Raw genomic sequence first — 24,109 nt, forward strand, 5'->3', positions numbered from 1 at the left:
TTCTTCTATTAAGCCGTTTTAGGTTTTTATTGACAATCAAGGGTTTAAATAAAAATGATTATATATAAATTTAAAAATTATTATAAATCTAACGGTTTGCTAACTGAAACGTTGCGATATAACGATTTTTTAACAGTGGGAAAGGATTAGAAAATTTAAATACGTTTTAGAGAGACCGTTCTGTCATTCTACTTAAATACTCTTAAATCACTGTTGGTGGGAAGGTGTCTTCGCTAAGTCAGGTGTGTGTACTCGCTAGACGCTCTGCTAGCGATGGGCAAGTGTCGATATCAGCTTCGAATCGATAGTCGTTGCTTCGATGTTTTGTACATCACTACCCAGCTTCAAAAAAAACGTACAGATTGAATTTCGCTAGCATTTTATTTTCAGTCTATTTAAAGGAAAACTCGAAAAAACAAAGTACAAATGGAGTCAAATATTGGTAAATACAAAGTGAAGTGTACGCATTAGTTGGTCTCTATATTGCTTTCCCCCTATTTCTGCAGATAAGGACGCTATCGATGTTGGCGTCTTGGCGCCGAACGACCAGGAAAACGAAGACGCCAATCGGAATGCGGAAATTTCAGCCGCTGCGGGCACTCCTGTGGCCAGGAAAACGCGCAGAGCTGTGCTCCGGCGAATGAACGCCACCTCGGAGAAGGAGTCGCCAACCCACCCCGATCCTCCCAAGACGCCGGGCTCTCCTGGCAATCTGCGCCCAGCCACCGAAACCCCGCGACGCAGTTGCAGGAAGAGCGTGCGTCCTGCGATCGACTACGATGACATCATTGTAAGATCCGCCAAGAAGGTTATAGCCGAGACACTAGCAGCAGATCCCGAGGATGGGGAGCCCTCTACCCACAAGTGGAGCTCCGCGGAGGTGGGCAGGAATTCGCGCAAGCGCAGCCGCAAGTCCAAGCGCATGGCCACTAAGAAGCAGAAAACGGAGAAGGAGATGCCAGAGGATAAGATTGAGGAAAAGCAGGAAACAGAGCTGGTAGTACCAGAGGAGAAGGCCCAGGATCCAAAGGCTACCACAGAGGTTCCAACAGACTTGTCAGAGGAAGTGGGGCAGCTTGATGAACCCCAGGCAGCAGACAGCAAGGAGCAAAATCAATCCAAATATAACAAGGTAGCTGAAGCCGATATAGATGAACTGGGCTTGTCCCCTCTAGAAATGGATACCCAGGATGATGAACCAGATATCCAGGCTGGGGAGACCACATTAAATGTGCCACAGGACAAGAATGAAGAGGATGCGGTCGAAGTTGAAGCCAAGTTGAGTACAGTAGAAGATAATGATGGTCAGAAACATGAGGAGAAATATGAAAAAGCTGGTGAAACCACACAGCCTGCTGATCAGAATGAAGAAGAAACCGTGGCTCATGAGCAAACCATTCCTGAGGAAGAGATGCCCCCACTCTTGATGGAAACTGAAGATCTGGATGAACCAGAGAAGTCGCCCCTCAACACCACCTACGATGCCGAGGAGAAAATAGACGCAGATGAAAGTGTTATCCTGGTTAACACCTCGCATCTGGATGCTAGTGTTATCCTCGTGGTTAGTCCCGATAAAGAACCAGAAGCTTGCGTGCCCAAGCCCGAAATTCCTGAGGAGAAACCGGCGATCAAAGTGGTTCTTACCACAGCAGATGACCAGGACGAAACACTTTTGAATCTGGCCAATGTAGCCTCGCCAAAGGGATCGAAGCCCAGGAAGTCGAAGGGCTTTCGCTTCCCCACGCCCTATAAGGCAAAGCCCATGTTTAATTTCACCGAAACAGTTGAGAAATTTGATAAAAGGCACATGATCAAGGACTTCATAAAGCCCGAAGAACCGAAGTACGAACGCAAACGTTCTAAGTCGGCCAGCGATTGGAATAACACCATGTCGCGAACTGTGTCCTTTCACAGTCCCATTGAGATTGCCAATGTCGAGGACATTGATAAACGATGGAAGGGACTTCAGAAAACTAGTGAGTTTCTTACACATATTCTTAGACTTTTAGCTAACCTGCTTTTTCAGATGTTAATAATCGCCGCAGGCGCTCAAAGTCATTGGATGAAAACCGCTGCAAAGCGAGCAGGATTCCCAAGCCCAGCAAGGGTAAGTCTATAGTCAGATTTATTTTCCCAATAATATAAATGGTTTAACCCCCAGGAGTTATACCGCTGAACAGAACCATCACGCCCAGCAAGGTGAACAAGCGCACCAAGATGCCCAACTTCGCTGCCATGCATGAGAAGCAGTTTGCCAAGATGGAAAGCCTGCTGGATCACGTTGAGCGGAAGGCGGAACGCGCCAAAGTGCTGACCAACTCAGTGCAGAAGCAGCTACCAGGGCCGACGGCCAAGAAGGCACAGAGCTCCTCTTCAGTGGAGGAGCGCCCCCGTCCAAAGGCGTTGAAGAAAATCGACATGACCGCCGATCGAAGCATGGTGATTGAGCATCCCTTAGAGAAGCTTAACTCATCCCGATTGCCCTTGAAGACCACCGCTCCCGCCCTGAATGTGGCTCCGAAGCCAGCCTTCAATCTGTCCACCTCCACGGTCAAGACATTCAACGCTCCGAAGCCAGCTTTCAATTTGTCCACCTCCACGGTCAAGACCTTCAACGCCACCTTTTCCAGCAGACCGGCAGACTCGCAGGACAACAAGTTGGCCGAGCGACGCCAGCGGCGCATTGAAATGTTCAAGGGCAGGACAACCAAGGACCAGAAGGAGAAGGGGGAGTTCATTCGCGGAGTGCGCCTCAATCGACGCTTCGAGCTCCAAATGCAGCACCGTCGACACCTGGAAGAGGAATAGTTTCTTAAGTTGTAGCGTTAACTCTTTATTTACCCTTTTATATTCGCAGGCAGGTTTTTATTTTTCAGCTGGATCCAATAAATTTGTTTTCCTCTGTCATTACGCACATAATTTTTATGAAATTATTACCTATTATATTTGATGTACATTATTAAAACAAAAAATATTAAATATTTAATCTATAGATAAATTTACGGCTGAGGGTACAATTTGTGGGTTCTTGGGTTAAAAATGGCCTTACCAACATAGGTACCATAAAATAACAGCTTTTCCAACACTGGTCAAGTGAAACATTTTAAGGCAGCAGGCCTGCCCTTTTGCTTCACATGACTTCCACGTACTTGTCACCATTTGCATGGAGGACTTAAACAATTACACATTACTCGCGAGTTCTTTTGTTCATTTGTTTTTAAATTAGAGTTTTTTTTTAAATGTTGAAATTGCGAAAACTTTAACGTGATTACTACGTTTATTTTTTTCACTCCATTCGAGATCAGTTGGCAGCTCCGTCCGAATAACGGCGCTTCTCGCGTTTTCCTGATTCGCCTTTCGCCTTCCTTCGCCCTGCGAATTTATTTTTTCATTTCCTTTTCCGCGCCAAAACAAAAAGCGGACAGGCAAAATGTGTGACGCAGCGAATCCAGCGAAGCCGTGGCAGCTTCCCGGAAAGGCCTACGGCAATGGGGTCTCGGCACTGTGCCTGCTCCACCAGGAGATCGAGCAGTTCTACAGCTACATCCAGTCCACGCCCACCGAGTTCTACCTGCGCGCGGAGGCAGTGCGTCGCATCGAGGATGTGGTCCTCTCCATCTGGCCGGGCGCATGCGTGGAGGTCTTCGGCTCATTCAGGACTGGCCTGAACCTGCCCGACTCGGACATCGACCTGGTGGTGCACTACGGCTACTACTGGAACCCCGGACTGCTGCATGAGCTGCAAAGCGAGCTGGTCAGTCAGGGGGTCACGGATCCGGACACCGTGAGTGTGCTCGACAAGGCCTCCGTGCCGGTGGTCAAGTTCACGGAGCGCATCTCGCGGATCAAGTTCGATGTGACCTTCAATGCGGCCGCATCGGGCGTGCGGGCCGCCGAGCTGATCAAGGACTTCATACGCCAGTTCCCCGAGCTGCCCAAGCTGGTCATGGTGCTCAAGCAGTACCTCAGCCTCCAGGGACTGAACGAGGTGTATAGCTGCGGCGGGGTCTCGTCCTACGCCCTCACCCTAATGGTCATCAGCTTCCTGCAGGAGCAGGCGCGCAGCGGTAAGCGTTACAATCCCAACAACAAGCTGGGACTGCTGCTCCTCCAGTTTCTGGACTACTATGGCCGCAAGTTTGACTTCTTCAAGTTCGGGATTTCGGTTCTCGGCGACGGCGGCCGCGTGGAGAAGGAGCGTCTGCGCTCCACGCTGGGCGAGAACAACTGGTCGGTGCTCAGCATCGAGGATCCGGTGACGCCCACAAACGACATCGGAAGGAGCTCCTATGCAGCGTTGCATGTGATGCAGGGATTCGAGGCCGCCTTCCTGAAGCTCTCCAAGCTGGTCGACTCGGACTCGGCCAAGATCGTGGGCCCCATTCTGGCCAACATGGTGGAGGTGCCGCAGTCCATGGTCAACTACAGGGCCTGGGTGCACTACAACTTCCAGCACTTGGTGGGACCCGGATCCTCTGGACCCCATCCCGCTGGACAGCCGGCGCTCACCGGCTGCTCCACCTCCTCCGCCTCCGAGGACGAGCGCTCGGACGGCCAGCTGACTGTTCGGAACGGATTCCGCCGCTGCGGCGATGGTCCGCCACAGAATCTAGACTTAGATGCCAACTTGGCCAACCTTAAGTTGAATTAAGTACGTTTGCGCTTATGCTACTGGTGATTTTACTATTACACGATATCGTTTAACAATTTATTTGCATACCTATTATGCTCGGCATATGAAAACTAAAAAAATCGATTAAGGCTATGTATCGCATTTTTTATTTATAAATTAACAATTAACTTTTAAAATTATAAAGGAAACATGTTTTCGAATGCATATTGACACCAGCCAATGTAGTTGAGTAGCTAAACAGTCTCCAAATAGCGATAAAGAAATGTAATGCCTAATTGTACTTGTGACATATTATAAATAAAATACAACTTAAGCCGCAACACGACATTTCGATGTTTCATTCCATTTGTGTTAGTTAATAGTTAATATACATATATGTGCTTAATCATTTAAAGATGTATCAAATGGGGGGAGAATAATTTAAATTTTGGCGCCAAGTTGCCCAAACTTTTGAATTAGTCCGCGAAGCAGCGAACGGTCACGCTAAGAAATACTAGCAAAGGCTACGTTTCCTCACACTATCGAATATTGTTTTTCATGCCTCATGGTATCGAGTATATTATCAGTATCGAATGAAATGATTTATCGGCGTTTTTGGTATTTTTTAGAACAACTACCTTATCGAATAAGGAAATCGGCATTCACAAAATTCTTGAACATATCGATACACAAGTATTTCTACATCTCACATCTCTAGCAGCTATCGAAAAAAAGTGAAGCGTAAAAAGAAGGAAAATTAATTCTGCCTGTGTGCGTGCTTGTGTTTATGAAAATTGGGTTTTCTGGCATTTGCAATTGTTGCAGCGTCGCGTTGGAAGGCCGAAAATCAGCCAGTGAACACGCCCGGGTGGCGGAAAGCGACCGAATCTGCGTGTGTGTACCAGTGCGCGAGTGCGAGTGTGTGTGTGTGTTTCGTTCCGTCCTCTGGTGTCTGGCACCTTAACACAACAACAACAACAGCAACAAAAACAACAACAACAACAAAAACAACAACAACAACAACAACAGTAGCTGAAGCAGCAGCAACAACAACAGCAAGCCGTCGAAGCAGCAACAACACACGCACAATAATAAGGCCCGTGACGTTGTCGCTGCCGTCACCATCGAAGGCAAAAGGCAAACCAAATCGAGCCGAGAAACAAACAGCAGTGATAGCGAAAGCAGCAGTCGCGTTCCTTTTTCCAAAGCTAGGTGGGTTTTGCTGGATTTTCCACAAGCGTTTTCCACCATTTCCATTTCCACGAAGAGATTTGACATGTTGCGCTGCTAGGTCGCCGCTGCCCACACACACACACGCACACTGGCTGGCTCACTCACTCACACCCACACGGCCAGACACTCACTCACACACACACACTAACACCGACACTAACACTCACACACCTTTGTGGCAGACACGCGTACTGTCTGTCTCCCTCCCCCTCGCACCCACAGTCTGGCCTCGCACTTTGCAATGCAGCCATGCCATGTCTGTGTGACTGCCTCGGTGTCGGTGTGCGCAAGTGTGTGTGTGTGTGTGTGTCTGCGAGCAGCCGTGTGCCTGTGTGTATTTTGTCGATTTTTATTTTATGTACATTTGTTTACAGTTTTAGATAGATAGCGAAATTTGTACAGCCGGCGGCCATCCGTCGTTGACATTTTCGCAAATTGTAAATGAATATGCTTTTCGCCTCTGCTGTTGCTTTTGCAGCTGTGCGAGTGCGAGTGCTGCCCATAGGTGTGTGTGCGTGTGTGAGTGTGTCTGGTGTGTGTCCCCCCATATACATACAAACATATGTATTTCTATATGTACTCATGTATGTACATATATAAGTTCATGAACAGTCGCCGCCGTCGACTTGTTTTGATTTAATTTCGCGCTAAATGCAATCGCGAACAATTTTCGCTCGTATCGCCACACCGCCGCCGCTGCGTAACATGGCGGGGAATTTCGTTTGAAGCCGAAAGTGCCAGCAGCAGCGGCAGCGGCAGCAACAACAAGGCGACGATGGCGCCTACATCTGCATGTGGGCCAGTGACTAAGAGTCCCATACGATCCCATACAGTGCCATCCAATCCGAGCACCCAGCCCGACTCCTCGACTCGACGCGACTCGATACAATCCCTTTCCGCCGCCTGCCTTCTGCCTTCTGCCGGCGGAAATGCCGCGAATGTTTTGCACCAGCTGCTGACGCAAGCGCCAACTGCATTTGTCATAAACATGCAAAAAACGACAATAACAATTGCCTACTATATCGGCGTAAGATAGGGGGCTTTTTGGGGGAGGGTTTTATCCGGAACTTGGAACCTTTTGACAGATGTTTTCCCTGCGATGAGATGAGGAGCTTCATTTAGAAAACCGTATATATGCTGCATGGTCAGTAATACAATACATTGTTTGGGATATTTACAATCTGAATAAAAAGTACTTTAAAATACTTTTCCTAGACCCGAGCACAGATAAACTTAAACCCTTTTAGAAGGGGAAGGTACCAAAATTGTATCATTATAAGGTTCTTGCTTCTTAAAGATAACCCTTGCAAAGTCTTTCCCTAAAATACCATTTTCATACCAATTATATAACTATTTATACAATAGAACACTCTTCTAAATCCAACTTACTCTCTTACAGGCATCCCCGTTCGCTTGTCCCAAGGTTTCGTAAAACAGCCTCAACACGAATTACCTACCGCTTGCCCTCCAGCGGCGATCGACTGTGGTTGCCAGCGCCCCAGCGCCAGGATCTGTCTCCAGGATCCCGGAATCGCCCAGCACCAGCGCCAGCATCAACATCAAACCCAGCCCATCCAGCCATCCAAACAACAGCGGCGGCGGTGCAGATAGCCACAGCTGGAGGCAGCCATCCTGGCTAGACAGGAGCCCCTCGGCCACCACAGACGGATCCGGAACCATGTCGATGAACACCACCTACGAAGCGCCCAGCATTAGCATGGACCACCCGCTGACGCAGCTGGTCAAGGAGGGCTGGCTGATGAAGCGGGGGGAGCACATCAAGACCTGGCGCCAGCGCTACTTCATCCTCTACTCCGATGGACGACTGATGGGCTACCGCAGCAAACCGGCAGACAGTGCCAGCACGGCCACGGATTCGCTGCTCAATAACTTTACGGTGCGCGGCTGCCAGATCATGACCGTAGATCGGCCCAAGCCATACACCTTCATTATCCGCGGCCTGCAATGGACCACAGTCATCGAGAGGACGTTCGCCGTGGAATCAGAGCTGGATCGCCAGCAATGGACGGAGGCCATTCGTCAGGTCTCCAGCCGGCTCATCGATGTGGGAGAGGTGGCCATGTCGCCATCGGTTCAGACAGACATGACCGACGTGGACATGGCCGGCATTGCCGAGGTTGAGCTCTCAGAGCAGTTCTCGGTGCAGGGCACCACCTGCAACAGCAGCGGCGTTAAGAAAGTGGTAAGTAATACAGTCACTGACCAATGTCGTGATAAAACTGACTCCTTATCTCATTGCAGACTTTGGAGAATTTTGAGTTCCTCAAGGTGCTCGGCAAGGGCACCTTCGGTAAGGTTATCCTGTGCCGCGAGAAGGCCACCGCCAAGCTGTACGCTATTAAAATTCTCAAAAAGGAGGTCATCATCCAGAAGGACGAGGTGGCCCACACCCTGACCGAGAGTCGTGTGCTCAAGTCCACAAATCATCCGTTCCTCATTGTATGTATAGATTATTATAACCAAATGGAGCATATGCTTAAAATATTTTCTGTTGTTCTTCTGCAGTCACTCAAATATTCGTTTCAAACCAATGACCGCCTGTGTTTCGTGATGCAGTACGTGAACGGCGGCGAGCTCTTCTGGCATTTAAGCCACGAACGCATCTTCACCGAGGATCGCACCCGCTTTTATGGGGCTGAGATCATCTCCGCCCTGGGCTACCTGCACTCGCAGGGCATCATTTACCGCGACTTGAAGCTGGAGAATCTTTTGCTGGACAAAGATGGCCACATCAAGGTCGCCGACTTCGGTCTGTGTAAGGAGGACATCACCTACGGCCGCACAACGAAAACCTTCTGCGGAACACCGGAATACCTAGCTCCAGAAGTATTAGACGACAATGACTATGGCCAGGCGGTGGACTGGTGGGGCACCGGCGTGGTTATGTACGAGATGGTGAGTCTCTTGTCTCTTGTTATTATTAATTTATAGTAAACATACTTTTTTGACAGATCTGTGGTCGTCTTCCCTTTTACAATCGTGATCATGATGTGCTCTTTACATTGATTTTGGTGGAGGAGGTAAAATTCCCACGTAATATAACAGATGAGGCGAAAAATCTGCTGGCGGGCCTCCTGGCCAAGGATCCCAAGAAGCGTTTGGGCGGTGGCAAGGATGATGTCAAGGAAATTCAAGCACATCCCTTCTTTGCGAGTATTAACTGGTCAGACCTGGTGCAGAAAAAGGTGGGAACGTGTGGATTACTTACCTTTACATACAAACTAACTGCATATTCTATTTATTCCTTAGATACCGCCGCCTTTCAAGCCTCAAGTCACCTCCGATACGGACACACGGTACTTCGACAAGGAGTTTACGGGAGAGAGTGTGGAGTTAACGCCGCCGGATCCTACCGGGCCGTTAGGCTCCATAGCCGAAGAGCCGCTTTTCCCGCAGGTAAGGCCCTATTGGCAACATTCAAAGTGGGTCACTGTATGCTCATTCGATATTTTCGCCATTTCGCCGCCACAGTTCAGCTACCAAGGAGACATGGCCTCCACGTTGGGCACCTCGTCGCACATTAGTACTTCCACCAGTCTCGCATCGATGCAATAGAACAAGTTTACAAACTTTTACAAGCACACATCATGTTCTGCTTCATCACCTATTACTATACTATACCTATACCATATAGAAATGGGCAAAAGAAAACAAAAAGCAAGAATATATTAAATAATAATTATACCATGATAACGAAGGCAAGCAAAGGGTTTTCTTGCTAGTTTATATACACCAATAATAAGAGAATTGAATTGATAGTAACTTATTTTTTTATAACGAGAAAGGGAATGCTGAACGAAAGGGCAGCAGCCCCAAGCCGAGGAAAATGATAATATTTACTACATATGATTATACACATAAATATATAACACTTCGGGCCCTGCGCCAGAAGTGATTAGTTAATTTTAAACGCAAGTGAAACATTTAACCAAGCGACTCAGAGACGCTGCGCTTTAGAGTAGTAGGATTAGGGCATGCAACCTACTAGAGGCAACGTCAAAGGGCCGCTTGATCGGATTGTTTATACGGATACAGATTATTCACGCAGACAGCACTCACACAGACACTTAGCATATAGCAAACATGAAGTTAAGTTAACTGAAACAGCAACAAATCGAAATACACACATTCAACCACGCCCCCACATGCACAACTCGTATATATACATTATTTATACTCCAAAGAAACAAAAAAGAAACAGAAATAATTACGAGTTATATATAATGTTAAAATTGCCTCTAATGTGCTGTGCTTTATGCAAAACTACAACAACAGAAACAAACAAACTAATAGTTAATAAACAACGGAAACTTACATCAATGCAGTTTATAGGCGCCAATAATTAGCAAACAACTAAACGATATATTCAGGCAGAAACATATTTCGAAAAAAAATAGCAAGAAAATTAATTACAATTGACGCCATTTTTTATTATAATTTTTTTACGAAAAATATATTTGTACATATTTATAAAGGACAAAATCCTTTCAAATTAAATGCAAAAAAAAAATACAAAAATCGAAAGTGTTGCGTGGAAAATGGAAGTTTCCATTTTAAGGCCACGGAAAAAGGTTAAACCTTTGACACGAGAAAAAAATGTATCTTTGTCATTTAAAGTTTGGCATTGAAAAGTTCATAACAAGTTTTGTATACTAAGAGCAAGTCAGGCAAAAAATATATATTAATCAACAACAACAGACTTACAAATAGTTCCAAGAGGAAGATTAAAAGAAAATTATATAAACGGAATAAAATAAAAAAGAAAATAAAGAATTTTTGATATTTTTATATGCGCAATAAAAACATAAATCAAGAAAAAACACAAAACTAAACAAAAAAGTTATTTTATATTTCAAAGAAAGAAAAACAAAATAAATTTTGTAAATAAAAATTAACTCAAGTTCGGGCATTTCAAGTGAAAACAAAGAATTGAAAGCATAATCTCTCTTCTAAATGTTAAACACAACCTATCAAAAAATGGAAAACGAATCGAGAATCGATTAAGAACGATGAAAATGCCAAAGAAGCGGCGGAGTCAGGTGGAACTCGAGGAGAACCGACATTTGAGAGCCAGTCGGGACAGTTCGGTTAGAGTCTTGGTCTTTCGATGGTTCCGAATCAGGACTAGGAACGAACTAACTAGAGATATCATATAGCTCCGATTGAACCGAGCCCTATATCTATCGACAGCTTGGAGGTCCTTGCTTTGTGCTCACCCAGCTTGCGGCTGACGTCTAGGCTAGCCAATATCAATCTCAAACCGATCAAGCAATACATAGACAAAATATAGAACCCCCTAAGCATGGCTTACTAGACATACAATCCGAGGAACGACTTCAACCGACCCATGAACCCTTTTTAAATAGACTCGTTAGGTAAGTCAGCCCACGTAGGTGGGACAGCTAGAGATCTATAGCAAAGATGTAGAGAACTGTTAGGGACAGCCGAAGCAAATTGAATACTAGCCTTAGTGAACGTGAACATCTCTAGTATCCCAAATCGAAGCATTTTCCCCGCGCCGAACCGCGCAGGAGGGAATCTATAGAAATAGTTGTCTAAGTTTACTGATTTTTGTAAGACAATTTTTGATTTCGATTTTTTAACACTCTCACACGAACTGCAAACAACAATGTGTTCTAAAGCAAAATAATACAACAAAATGGTTTAAAACATGACTATATATTAACAGAAACCGAGAGAGATATATCCAGTCAGATCGTAGATCAAGTCGAGCAACTTGAGTTGTTTTTTGTATTGTAGAAAGAAAACCATATGACCCTGTTCCCACTACCTAGCTCCAGATCCAGACCCCAGATACTAACCGAAAATTTGATTAGAGGTAATTTTTGATAGGCGAAACTGCGGGTTTCGCTCAGTTTTAATTATTATAAATATTGAATAATGATAATAATGACTAAGCTGATTTATAAAACGATTCGAGACCGAACTAAAGCATACATATATACACCACTGTGTATATTCAAAGAGGACTAACATCAACTGAGCAGCAACCATGTAGATAATATACGATCTGCATAAGTACTATAACGATTACGATTATTTATACGCGCTTACGCATACCAACATGCATACATTATGAGAATATATATATACATATATATATACAGGATATATATACGATATAAGGTGTGTATGTATCTTATACATGCATTCAAACCAAGTTTATTATACAGTGAAAGCATAATAATAAAAGTACATAAAATCGAGTTTGGTTGAACAGATTTTTCTGGGAGGGGGGAAATTATTTCTTTCAACATTTTCAGTTTATATTATTATATTAGTTAGTTTTTTTTTACCTTTTTGGAGTAACTTTGTCAAAAATGGACCGAAATCTAAAAGATGCACTGTTTTGGACAGCTAACAAGCTAGATAATAAATTGCAGTCATATTATAGATGATTTTCCAAAATGTTAACTTTTTTTAAAGGGGTAGCATCGACATTTTTTTAAAAAAAATTTTCAAAGATAAATTTTTGTAACGAATTTGGCAAGGTATGACATTCTATTTTATACCATTACTTTTTTGGTTTCGATCAAAACACTGCATTTTTAGGCCAAAAATTAAAATTTCATATTTTGACAAAAATTCGATTTTTTCGTATATTTTTTTTGCTATAAATTGGTCAAAAATGGTCCGAATCCCCAAAGGCGCACTGTTTTGTACAGATAACAAGGTAGATAATAAATCGCAGTCATTTTCTGGCTGATTGTGTAAACTTAAAATTTTCGCAAATTTTCACTTTTTTTTCACAAGGGGTAGCATCGTTATTTTTTGTAAAAATTTTTCAAAAAATAAATTTTTTAGCTGTGAATGCCGTTTGATTGTAAATTTTGTAACGAGTTCGGCAAGGTATGACATTCTATTTTTGAACCATTACTTTTTTTGTTTCGACCAAAACTCTGAATTTTTAGGCCAAAAAATATAACTCTAATTTTTTGACAAAAAATCGATTTTTTCGTGTATTTCTTTTGCTATAAATTGGTCAAAAATGGTCCGAAACCCCAAAGGCGCACTGTTTTGTACAGATAACAGGCAGATAATAAATCGCAATCATTTTCTGGCTGATTGTGTAAACTTAAAATTTTCGCAAATTTTCACTTTTTTCACAAGGGCATCGTCATTTTTTGTGAAAAATTTTCAAAAAATAAATTTTTTAGGTGTGAATGCCATGCGATTGGAAATTTTTGTACGAGTTCAACAAGGTATGACACTCCAATTTTGAACCACTACTTTTATTGCTTTGGTAATTATTGGAAAATAAACCCCTCAGCTTTTTACCAAAAGCCCGATGTTTTTCTTTGACAGCTAACAGGCGTATAAACGTACGAGTAGCAATAGATAATTATAGAAAAAATGGTAAGCTGCTTTTCAGATTACATAACTCGTGCGGAAAGTTCTCAGCAATAAGAATTCTTTTCACCTCAGCCTCAGCCCCTGGGAAAATTGGGTCAAGAAAACTATGCGAAAACGAGGGAACATCTGAAGCGGCTGTGGAAATGGAGGAAGCAGCGGGAAAAAACCCACTGGACAAGCGCCAATGACCGACTTAAATATTCGGGAGCAGCAGCTGGACTCCGAGGAATACATGGGAGCATGGGAGTGGCCAGTTCTGGGCGAGAGCGGTGCGTGACAGGCCGAGGTCCCACTTCCACTGCCACCTCCAGACCTCCAAGTTTGCCGAGTTCTCCGATCCCATCGCCATTGCCGGGGAACGCGAACAATGCGTTTTGTCCGATGATTAATTGCAACGCAATCTTGGGTGCCACCGAGTCGCGGACGCAGTGGAGGCAGCTTTCGCCCAACCTCGAGTACATATGCCTGGGATGTATGTGCTCACCATACACCATACATATGAGTATGTATGGACAGAATGTGTGTCGCTCCAGCCGGCGGATATAAGCGGATATAAGCGCGTACTTACCGCGCGACACAAAGCTATTAATTTTTAGCAACTGCGCCCAACCAAAATGGCCGAGACAAAGCGAAGAAATTAAATTTCGAACGCAACGAAAGCGAAAGTGAATCAAAGTGAATCATTTTGAACTTGAGATGGGTATGGATTTTATGGGCTGGGTTCGGTTCCGTTCGTGTCGAGGTTGTTTCTGGTTTCTGGGTTGGGTTGCATCCTTGGGCCAGCACTGCATTGGCAAGCCCTAAGTGCTTAGGAAAAGTGCGATTTGTACTTTCCCTTTTCGGAGCTGCCCAAGTCAAGTTGCTAAGGCTAAACCGCGTTGGGATAGAGAGCTTATGACGGATAAGACGACAAATGAAATGGCAAACACCGAATCCAAACGAAAGCCAGCTGGGGAAAATAGATGCAGCGAATGCCAGATGCTCTAGGCGGTCCCATATCTAAAAAAAATATAAAAGATACAAAAAGATACATCAATACAATCCAAATTTCTTTGAAATCTTATAGTGAAGCGTTTTTGGTTTATATTTGGGTTCTGTTATCATTGTTCGATTAAACAGTTCATATACCTAAATATAAATTACAAAATTGGTGCATGATAACAATTTTAGAAAATATACATTAGTTAGGAATAGTCTTTTAACTTTGTAAAGGAAGGGTTTCAACTCACCCAAAGGAAATGCAACTCAAAAGACCCACTAATGCCATATCGATATTGATGTAACTAACGAATGCTAATTAAAGCCAAGTGAACTCGGGAAATCGGGTACGCTTTGGAAACTGTGTGCTGGAGCCATCATTGTTTTCCTACCAACTTAAGCCCTCATCCCTGCAAGAGGGAAGCGGCTCGTTTGCTTTGTTCGCTACGCGCGTTTTTCGCGCTTTTCATTTGCCAAGCGATTTTTCTATTTTCACCTCCAGCTCTTGGGGGCTCTCTTTGCTTTATAGTAATGTGAAAATTTCTGAAACTAGAAAAATAACAAACAACTATTTGTTGTTGCTGTTGGGCAGCAGCAGCAGCGGCAGCGGCAGCGGCAGCGGCTTGGCCTGGCATCGTGAGTATGTGCTGGCACTTAACAACTTCAGCACTGGAGTCTTACTGTAGGAAAAGCGGAGAAGAAAAGTGAAATACATCAAGGCACGTCACATCCATCAGACATTTATGAGCAGCACGAGAGCACGCCCCACTCCAGAGCGGATCAGGTCTGGGACCAAGACCAAGAGCAGTACCAAGACCAAGACCAGGTCCACCTAGAAAACAGGCTCCGAAGCCCCATCAGCCGAGCAGGCCCAAAAGCCCAGCCAAAGCGTGGCTAATGAATTGGAATTGTTCACAGATCGGGGGGCGGGAGCAGGAGGAACCTCTGGTCTAAGTGTCGTCTAGCTGCAATCGAAATTAATGAAAAACTTTCGTTTATTTAATTGCACAGCCGCCCAGACAAGACAGCGGAAGATGGCTCCGAAGGGGGGTCCCAGGGACAGGTTTATGGGTTATGGCCATATCAAATCCATAGGGCAAGACCGACCGACTGGATATCCAACTCAATCCCAGCCGCAGCCTCGACTTCGCCATCGACAGCTGAGTGAAAATGATTGATTGATTGATCGGCGCTTGTGTTTGGTTGTTAATATTATTTGCCGCTTATATATAGCAGTCGGCGTTGTCAGTATTTGGCCGTTGTTACTCCTTTTTGGTGTAGCCGAAGATTTGTTTGACTTTTTAGCGGGCAATTATTTATTTGTTTCGCGCATTATTCGCCGATTTCGCTGCAATTTTCGTTTGTTTGCTTTTAAGGGGATCGATTCGACCATTCATCGGACAATCTTTGATTTAGGCTGATTGAGGGGAGGCTCTGCGGAAGCGAACGGGGAATTGATGGCTCTCCAATCCGCCGGCTAATTGCCGCCGGAGTGCGGGAAAGTGTGGCGACACTTGATCCACTTTTTTCGAGATGAGATGAGTTATGTGTGATCTGCTAATGATCAACTAATGGCTAACGATGGTCTAGTTTGCCAATCGTCTGTAGATTATCACTTGGATAAAACGCGCCTTATCCGGAATCGCAAGTAGTGCATATGCCTTAATATTTGTGTGAAAACCTCATTAGGAGGGGCTACTTTTAATTAGAAATCAAGTTTATAAGAAGGACTTATTAGACAAGTAATTACTCGTCATTCTTATGAACAACCTTGTAATTTTTCATGACATATTTCAGTCTTCATTTTATTTATTTATCACATATTATCTTAACCTTTTTGGAACTTTTAGTTCATGAAACGATCCCTTAGCTTAAATACCACCCATATCCATTCATTTCCATTAAGACTTATGGCCACCTACATATGGTATAGGAGCTGCAACTATCTAGGCAATTGCTACTAGTACAAACAACCTCGCACACTCCAGACTCCCATTCGGTAGCTTACATTTGTTTATCTACAAAACAAGCACTCCTCCACTCACTGACCAACTAGATGCACTCACTCCAGTTCTCGGGAACCTTTTCAACTTTGACCGCATTGCGAATATTTTGGCCATGTTCAACAGCGTTTTGGATTGGCTTCGGTGCACATGTCAAGCGTTCCAGTTGGCCACCTCCTGCCCCCTCAACCTCTCCACCTCCTCCTCCTCCACCGCATGTTGAACATAATAAAAACGGGTCAACATGGCACACATCTCTACTCCCATTCCGAAGGAGAGTCGTTGGCTCCGTGGTCAAGTTGTGGTCAGCTGAAAGGAGGGATCTCAGGATCTATGGTGCGGTCCGGTCGGCTGGGGGGGAACAGAACACAGCAGAGACGCCAAATATAGACGTTGGACAATTTCCGAGCATGCCTTGGAACGCCTTTATTATATGACTCCGTCTAAACTCATAGTCGCAGTCCATGGAGTATGACAAAAAAGAGCCATGTACGAGTTGTTATAAGCGATAACCTAGAAAGAGAAATGGCAGAAAAATACCCGCAACATATTCTTTTTTATCTCTTGCAGGAGGGGAATTGCGAATGGGAATGAGAATGGGAATCGGAATGGTATGGGATGGCATGGGATGGTCTCGTCTCAGATGGGCCAGAATGGGCTGGCAAGACAGAAGAAAGCTGGTCGAACACACCTCGAAAATGTCGGAAAGTGTGCGGCGATAAGCCAGCGACACGACAAAGATTCTAATTGCAACCTGGACAAAGGATGTGAGGCTAGGGAGCACTTGGAGAAAAATCTCGCCGAGAATCGATCATCAATTCGATGGGTAGTACTAGCTAGTAAATCACCTTCTTCCGAGGGTTTGGAAAGTGTTTAAATGAACTCTCAGACAATGGCGGTAGATAGGTTTAGCATGCTGTCATCTCTTATATATAAAGGTTAATTCTTGTTTATAAAATACCGAAACTACATTAAACTGAATGTTTTGTTATTATATTATAAGTTGACATTGATCTCAGCTTTCAAATCATATACCATATTTTCTTTATATACCTCTGTAATGGAAGTTCTCTTAGAATCGAATAATCCGATAGGTAGACCTATTTTCCTTTTTTTCAGTTATTTAAATATATTTAATTGGAAATGTAAAACCCTTTGGCTAGTAGACTAAGGTTGACTCATACTTATACTAGATGAACACTGTGTGCGGTAGCTGCTGACGATGATGAGCTGACTGATGAGGATGCGATGAAGATGTGGAAGTGAATGTGGTTGTGCATGTGGACAGAGATCAGCAGGCGGCTCACTCTGCCGTTAGCCGGGGAATCAATTTCCAACCCAAGCTGTTGCACCTTCCAGGTAGGTGTGGCACCTCCATCTCCATCTCCTCTCGCCACAAGTGTGTTTGCTCGGCGGACTTGGACTTGGACTCGGTACACCACCTTTGACTGGGGAACGGCCAAGACACCAAGACGACCGAGACGACCGAGACGACCGAGACGACGAAGACGTCGGCGGCGCCTTGCATGTCCGCCCGGCCATTCGCAGTCCACTTGCAGCGGCCATTATGCAATGTCACGATTCGCGAGCGCGCATAATGAACTTTTGATGTTGTTGCTGGCCAGAGCCGAAACCCCCGGCGCACACATAGACCCAAAACCCACACACATCTATGTGTACACCCAGATATACCCGTATCCCAGCAGCAGCCGGACACCAAGTAAAGCCCGCCAAGTAGCAGCTGACCATGGCCAGAGATGAGTAAGTGATATGGGCTAATTCCTGCTGGGAGAGTGATGGGCCCAAGTGCGGCATTAGAACTTAATCCGGAACGAGGCACTTCCCAGTGGGTTTTAATGAGGGCAATTTATTACCATATACAATGTATTGCTAAGCCCTAAACACTGTTCATAGATCAACAAAGTTATAATAGGGCTGTAAAAGTTTTACAATCAATTAGGGAAGAGTAAACTGAGTTTAACTGTGGAATTTTATGCAATCCTAAAATAGGAATAGTTCCGTAGTATTTTATACCATTTTTGTTTTTTATACCAGGTTAAAGAAGTAGATCCATAATAGATTGATATAACCCTTTTATTATTTTTTTATTTTAGCTAAACCACCATCTTAATATCATATCTTATCACATCACAGTACATCACATCTTATAATGTCATACCATAGTTTCTTGACCTCCCCTGTATCTTATAATCCCTTTTCCAACCTAATCACTGGATCATCTCTGGCTCTGATGTAACACACACACAGTCGCCGCAAAAAGAGTGCGGCTTGCATATGATCCGAAACACGAGCAGAGCTGGTAATTGCTATATAAACGTTGGGTAGTTTTTCCGTCTTCCACTTGGGCTTCTTGCCCAGCTGGGTTTTTTTTCTTCAAATTTGGTAGTTTGTTTTTATTGCCTTCGTCGCATTGGGTGGCATTGAACCTGACTGTCTAAAAGGTTGCCCCATCATCGGACTCCTCCTCCCGCCAACCGCCAACCGCCTGCCACCGCCGCTTCTTAGCCACTCTGGCTAGCCGTTAATGCGCCAAAAAGGCCAACAGGTTGTTGGCCAGCAAGGGAAGAGGCAGAGGATGGTGGCAAGGGTCCAGTGCCTGACCCATCATCATCTTCATTGGCCTGGCAATCACTGTGATCTGGGCTTATTTAAGGGCCTGTTCTTTACTTTCACATGCATATCTGCATCTTTCGGCCCACTCCACCTCTTTTGTGTAAGACATTTTTTTCGGCAATTGCAAGGAAACCGCTGATTAAGCCCAACACCGTGGCATACGAAAACGTGCCACATTTGGCCAGTCCTGTCCCAGTCCCATTCCCAGCCTCATTCCCAGTCCCAAATGCCCCATCCTGTCCAAATTCCGATTTCCCATCCTGTCCCTTTTTGATTGGCGTTGCTGATTTCGGTTTTTTGTTTGGTTTGGTTTTTTTTTTTTTGCGACTGACAACATAATATTAAAGCCAATTAAGGCTAAATTTATGCGTGCAGCAGTCGGCCAGGTCCAAGTTGGGCTGTTATTTCGGTTCTGGTCGGCAATTATTGGGTCCAAGTGGAGCGGGGCACGTTAACTGCCAAAGTAAACATTTCCTTGTTCTCGGCATATTTTGGGCGCATTTCTTAAATGTGTTGCCTGCCTTTGCGCCCCTGGGCCAATATCAGTGGTTAGAGCTCTGTTTCTGGCTTGTTGCTGATCGTTCCAGGGCATAACTGCAGTTTTGTGGCAACATGTTAATTTCTTTATTCCCAGCCTCGGACGGCATGTAGGCAGCCCGAGAACTTTGTGCTTGCGGATGCGGCCAGCTTTCCTCGGGTGCTTAGTGCCGGTATTTCACATCTGAGGTGGGTAAACAAGCGATTTAATCTAATTTAGCACTGACAGCTCCGATTTGTTATCACAGGCTTAACACTTTCGTGCTTATCTCTCTTGTCGCACCCCATGAAATACATTTCGTGTTAAAATAAATACTATCTTAATCTTGAGCTTATGCTAATACTTTCTCTATCACACCTGCTGTGTTGATCATTTCCGTTTGCACGAATTGAATTCTTTACATAAGTATATATACTTTATCGAAAAGAAAAAGAATAAAATGATTTTAATAAATTTGTAATAATTATGAACTTTTAAAGTAAGTATCTTGAATATCCATAATATAAAGACAATCCTCAGCTGGAATAGATTAGATTACAAGTCTTTACTCTATCTTTGTATCTCAATCTTTTCCATGTCGTAAAAAATCAATTCAGCTTGGCTACTTTATAGTTCTTTGTTCTGCTTTTTATTATTCATATCTCTCCGCTCAATAAACAAGACGAAGACTAATCCTAATCCGAAGAATGTTTTTCATTCCATTACCTCGAATCTCGAGTCCGAACCTGCTGATTATGCAACGAGGCAGGAGATAGCATAACTTAATTATTCCCAAGCCACACCGACTTGGCTATATGGGCCATATATAGCACATTGCATTTCATTTCGCATGCAGCCGGGTAGGAAGAGGTAGATCCAGGGAGCAGAAGGACGTGGCGGAGGGGCAGCGTGCCACCCATGAGCCGGAGGTGTGGATGCCCCATGCTGCGAGGCCAGTGCCACCGTTACAGTATCAGCAGCGGGGTGTCTACTCATGCAACATTGCAATTAATTAAATTTTATTTTTAAATAATTGTTTTTAATTAAATTTTAAGAGATTTGCGCAAATTCATGCAACACCCCAGCGGCCAGCGCAGATGGACAGGTGGGTGGTGGTGTGTGTTTTTCGCCGGTGCATCTGCCTCGTGATCATGCAATCATTGAATCATTCACGTATGAGTGATGTTGTCTGTTGTCTGCAGCCGGCAGATGTGATGCAGTCGATTTCCACACACAGCTTCCCAGGAGTCAAAAGGCCAATGGAATTCCCGCTTTCCCGCTTTCCCGCTGGCGGGTGCATTCAACTCCCATTTCGCTGGGTTTCGGGTGATATAACCGGCAATGACAGCTGGCCAACTGGACAGCTAACCCATCCAATCTAATCCCCATCCCCATCCCCATCCCATGCCATCCCATCGCTGCACTAATTGGAGCATGCGAATGCCAGTCAGGGAGCCAGTGCAGCGCAGCAGCCGGTGATCCCATTTTCAAATTTTCAACATCCAAAGCAACCGTTTGGCTTGGCCCAAAATGTGACTGAACTCATACATAAACATCAGTCCAGTGCCAAGTTGGGGATTTTGGAGTTTTTTGGGCCTGGCTTTCGGGTTGCGTGCCAAGTGCGATGATCTTGCGGTGAAATTTTGTGCTCAGCCGGCTAAATTGGTCAGTGAGCGCGGGCGCAGGCGCAGAAATGCAAGGCATAAAATCACTTGCCTCGCAATGTGGGCTTGATTAAAAGGCCATGTCCAAACAGCCACATCCCCATCCCCATCCCCATACCAAAACCCCATCCACCATCACGTTCGCAAAATGTTTTCGCTTTTGGGTAGCGGGAGAAAGGTTGAAATATCACTCCGACTCCATGTCCGAGTATCACCTGCAACACTCGCCGTGGACAGCCTCCCATATTGTGGTCACAAGTCCCTTGGCCAACTTTCCCTTCCTGTTCTCGGCCATCAGCATTTGGCCAATTTAAAGTGGCATCAATTATTGCGAACCCATTCATTAACCGACCAGTTATCCCTCATTCCGTGATCGCTTATCGCAGCCCATCCATATCCCTAACCCAATCCCGATCCGAGGAGATCCCCTCCTGCTCCTGCTCCTGCTCCACCTCCTCCTCCTCCTCCTCTTTCCCATAAACATTTCCAGTCTTGTGGGAATCGGGGTCACGCATGAAGCTGCGGACGTGGAAAGTCTGGAGGATGGTGTGCGGAGAATGGCGGCTGGAGCATAGAGGATGGGGTCCAGTTGACGGCAGCCGGACCGCGGGAGATTAAAGACCCCGATGAGGGTACCCGGTGTACTCGGAGCCGAGTTATGGCCAAGACAAAGTTACTGCAATGATGCTTAATGGCAAGTACTTAAGGCGGAATTTGCACTGTATTAAGGATAATATTGATGGGTGGGGTTGAATCAAAGCTGAAATCAAACGAAATGGCTTACGTTAAATGCTGGGCTATTAAAAGCCAAGAGTTGCTTAGGTTCCGTCTTATCATTATTAGCTAGCCCATAGATGAGACCATTGACGGCCAGGTTGTTACTTATAGCTAATAACGCTAGCTGAATTAAAGACGTTTAGTACGTACACACAAAAAAGTAAGTTCATTATCAAATCGATTATATAGGGTATTAAATAGAAATTGAGTAAATATATAACTTTGAATACCTCACAAAATCATTTCAAATGAATATTATCAAGATAAAAAATAGGAACACACAGATTTTAATTTGTTAAAAACAAATAGTATTAAAATCTAAATATTTATAAAACGAATTAAAATACCGTTGCTAAAATCTTCAAAATACACACGTTAAGATACAATCACTGCAATATATTACCCAATAGGTGAATCCCACCCCAGCCAACTCATCTTGTACTCACTCCCATCCAAATATTTCCCCGAAAGATCTCCATCAGCCCATCAACGGGTTCATAAATTTTCCACCCGCCGCCGTGGACCTAGTCTAGGTAAGCGACAAATTTATTCAGATTGTTTTTGCTACCCATTGACTGGGGGCCAAGGGGAGCCACAAGGAGGAGCTGGAGGAGGAGCACCACTTGGCCACCCAGGTACGCAGTTCGCCACGAGATGTTCCCGGGCTGAAAGAGAAAATTTATTGTGTTAGCTGCGGCACGAGTTTGCATCTGCTGTTGCTGGTGCTGCTGCTGCTGCATCTCGCAACTGGCAACTTGCAACTGATGCTGCTGGCGTGCCTGTGTTGTTGCTGCTTTTTGGCACTTGGCATTGTCCCCTTTTCGCGAATTTGTGACACGACCTTTAACGAGATTTTTCCTCTCCAGTTGGCGCATCATCACGCGACTTTCCAGCTGCAGTTGTCGGTTGCCGATTTGTTGCAACACATGTTGCAGAAGCCGCCAACAGGCAACAGCAAACATTTGTTGGGGAATTAGCAAGCGACAGACAGCGACTCCAACTCCAGACTCTGGATAGCTTGGGGGCTCCGGCTTCGTTTTGACGGGGAGGCTGGGGGAGGCTGGGGGAGGATCATCAACGTCATTTGCGGCTGCTGATCCTCCGCCTCTCCTGGCAGACCCTCCTTCTCCTCCGAATCTCCTACTGCTGCGGCTTCTGCCATCGCATGCACATTGAATTCCAATTGGGTTTGGCAGAGGTTCGTTAATTCTTTTGCCTTGGCAGCGTTTGCAGCCTTCAGACGTAGCCGTCTTCTGCTAATGTTCGTTTCTAATGGTCGGTTTGAGTTACGGCTATGCCACATCCGAGACCCGGACCCAGACTCTAACCGAGATGGAGTCCCCGTCGAAGTGGCGGCCAAGGAATTCTCAATATTTCCATTACTTTGTGGCCAACGTCTGGGATTTTGTTGCGTTTTTTAGCGGCATTTCGAGCTCTCTGTCGCCTCTCTTTTGGCCAGCTATTTAATTCACATTGGTGGAAACTCGATTGTGCTGCTGGCCCCGGCCCCTGCCCCAGCTGCCCCACCTGTTGCATCTGCCCCGCCATGCGACCACAGAAAATGAGCAGCACCGCCGCAGAACGTGGCTTTTCCTCCACACTCCACACTTTGTTGTGCGCTACATGGAGGTATTTTGGGTTCCTCGGTTTCCTAAGAGCTTCCATAAATAATGTCAACGGAGGATCAACACAAAGTATTGGAGTTATGACGTGGGGGGAATTTATTCAGGTTTTCCTGTTGAATTATGTCGAGGGTGACGTTTTATTCCGGCTCAGAACTTAATCTCCTGTATGATTCATTTGCAGGTTCTGCCAATAGATTTTTGTATGAAGATTCAGGACCTTTTTAGAGATAATTCTTTAATTAAATATTAAACTCCCGTTACTTTAAATTCTATATTTAAAACATTTTTTGATTTTATATCCAACTAACATAAGATCACTTAATTTCTTCTCTAAAAGCCAACAATAGCAACTGTTAGCCGAGATCTAGGGTTTTCAATTTTATGTTAACTGTCACCTCCATAGGGTGGTCCCACTTTCTTTGGGTCCCCATAGATTGATCTTGAATTCCGACGGGTTTCCCGAGTATCTTTTGTCTTACGCAAGCCAGATAGGCTCTGGGAAAGCTATTGATTCATTGGGAAGACCCAAGATCTATTGAGTGGCCGCCTTGTAGAGCATTTCTCCGGACGGCCACAGCCCAGGCCATAAATTCTGCACACAGTTCGGTTTGGCTCAGTTTTTTCTTTTTCGTGTGTTTGTATCATTCTGCTTTATTTATTTTGTGAGTAAG

The 24,109-nt window shown here is 44.9% G+C and overlaps 3 protein-coding genes across 3 annotated transcripts; all 3 read left to right on the plus strand.

Annotated features, from left to right (window-relative positions):
* Nucleotides 1-321: 321 nt before the first annotated feature.
* On the plus strand, nucleotides 322-2,979 carry LOC108024829 (nucleolar protein dao-5). Its single transcript, XM_017094960.3, has 4 exons — nucleotides 322-442; nucleotides 507-1,976; nucleotides 2,027-2,107; nucleotides 2,162-2,979. Exons 1-4 carry the CDS (start codon nucleotides 427-429, stop codon nucleotides 2,806-2,808), a joined length of 2,214 nt encoding a protein of 737 aa, XP_016950449.1. The 5' UTR covers nucleotides 322-426; the 3' UTR covers nucleotides 2,809-2,979.
* A 163-nt stretch (nucleotides 2,980-3,142) lies between these two features.
* LOC108024838 (inactive non-canonical poly(A) RNA polymerase protein Trf4-2) lies at nucleotides 3,143-4,958 on the plus strand. Its single transcript, XM_017094974.3, has one exon. The coding sequence runs from the start codon at nucleotides 3,431-3,433 to the stop codon at nucleotides 4,649-4,651; it is 1,221 nt and encodes a 406-aa protein (XP_016950463.1). The 5' UTR covers nucleotides 3,143-3,430; the 3' UTR covers nucleotides 4,652-4,958.
* A 359-nt stretch (nucleotides 4,959-5,317) lies between these two features.
* LOC108024676 (RAC serine/threonine-protein kinase) lies at nucleotides 5,318-12,093 on the plus strand. Its single transcript, XM_017094746.3, has 7 exons — nucleotides 5,318-5,824; nucleotides 7,245-8,048; nucleotides 8,108-8,305; nucleotides 8,372-8,761; nucleotides 8,818-9,051; nucleotides 9,116-9,262; nucleotides 9,338-12,093. Exons 2-7 carry the CDS (start codon nucleotides 7,524-7,526, stop codon nucleotides 9,419-9,421), a joined length of 1,578 nt encoding a protein of 525 aa, XP_016950235.1. The 5' UTR covers nucleotides 5,318-5,824; nucleotides 7,245-7,523; the 3' UTR covers nucleotides 9,422-12,093.
* Nucleotides 12,094-24,109: the final 12,016 nt, after the last annotated feature.

The sequence above is a fragment of the Drosophila biarmipes genome, chromosome 3R (genome assembly GCF_025231255.1).
Source record: "Drosophila biarmipes strain raj3 chromosome 3R, RU_DBia_V1.1, whole genome shotgun sequence".
Classification (NCBI taxonomy): domain Eukaryota; kingdom Metazoa; phylum Arthropoda; class Insecta; order Diptera; family Drosophilidae; genus Drosophila; species Drosophila biarmipes.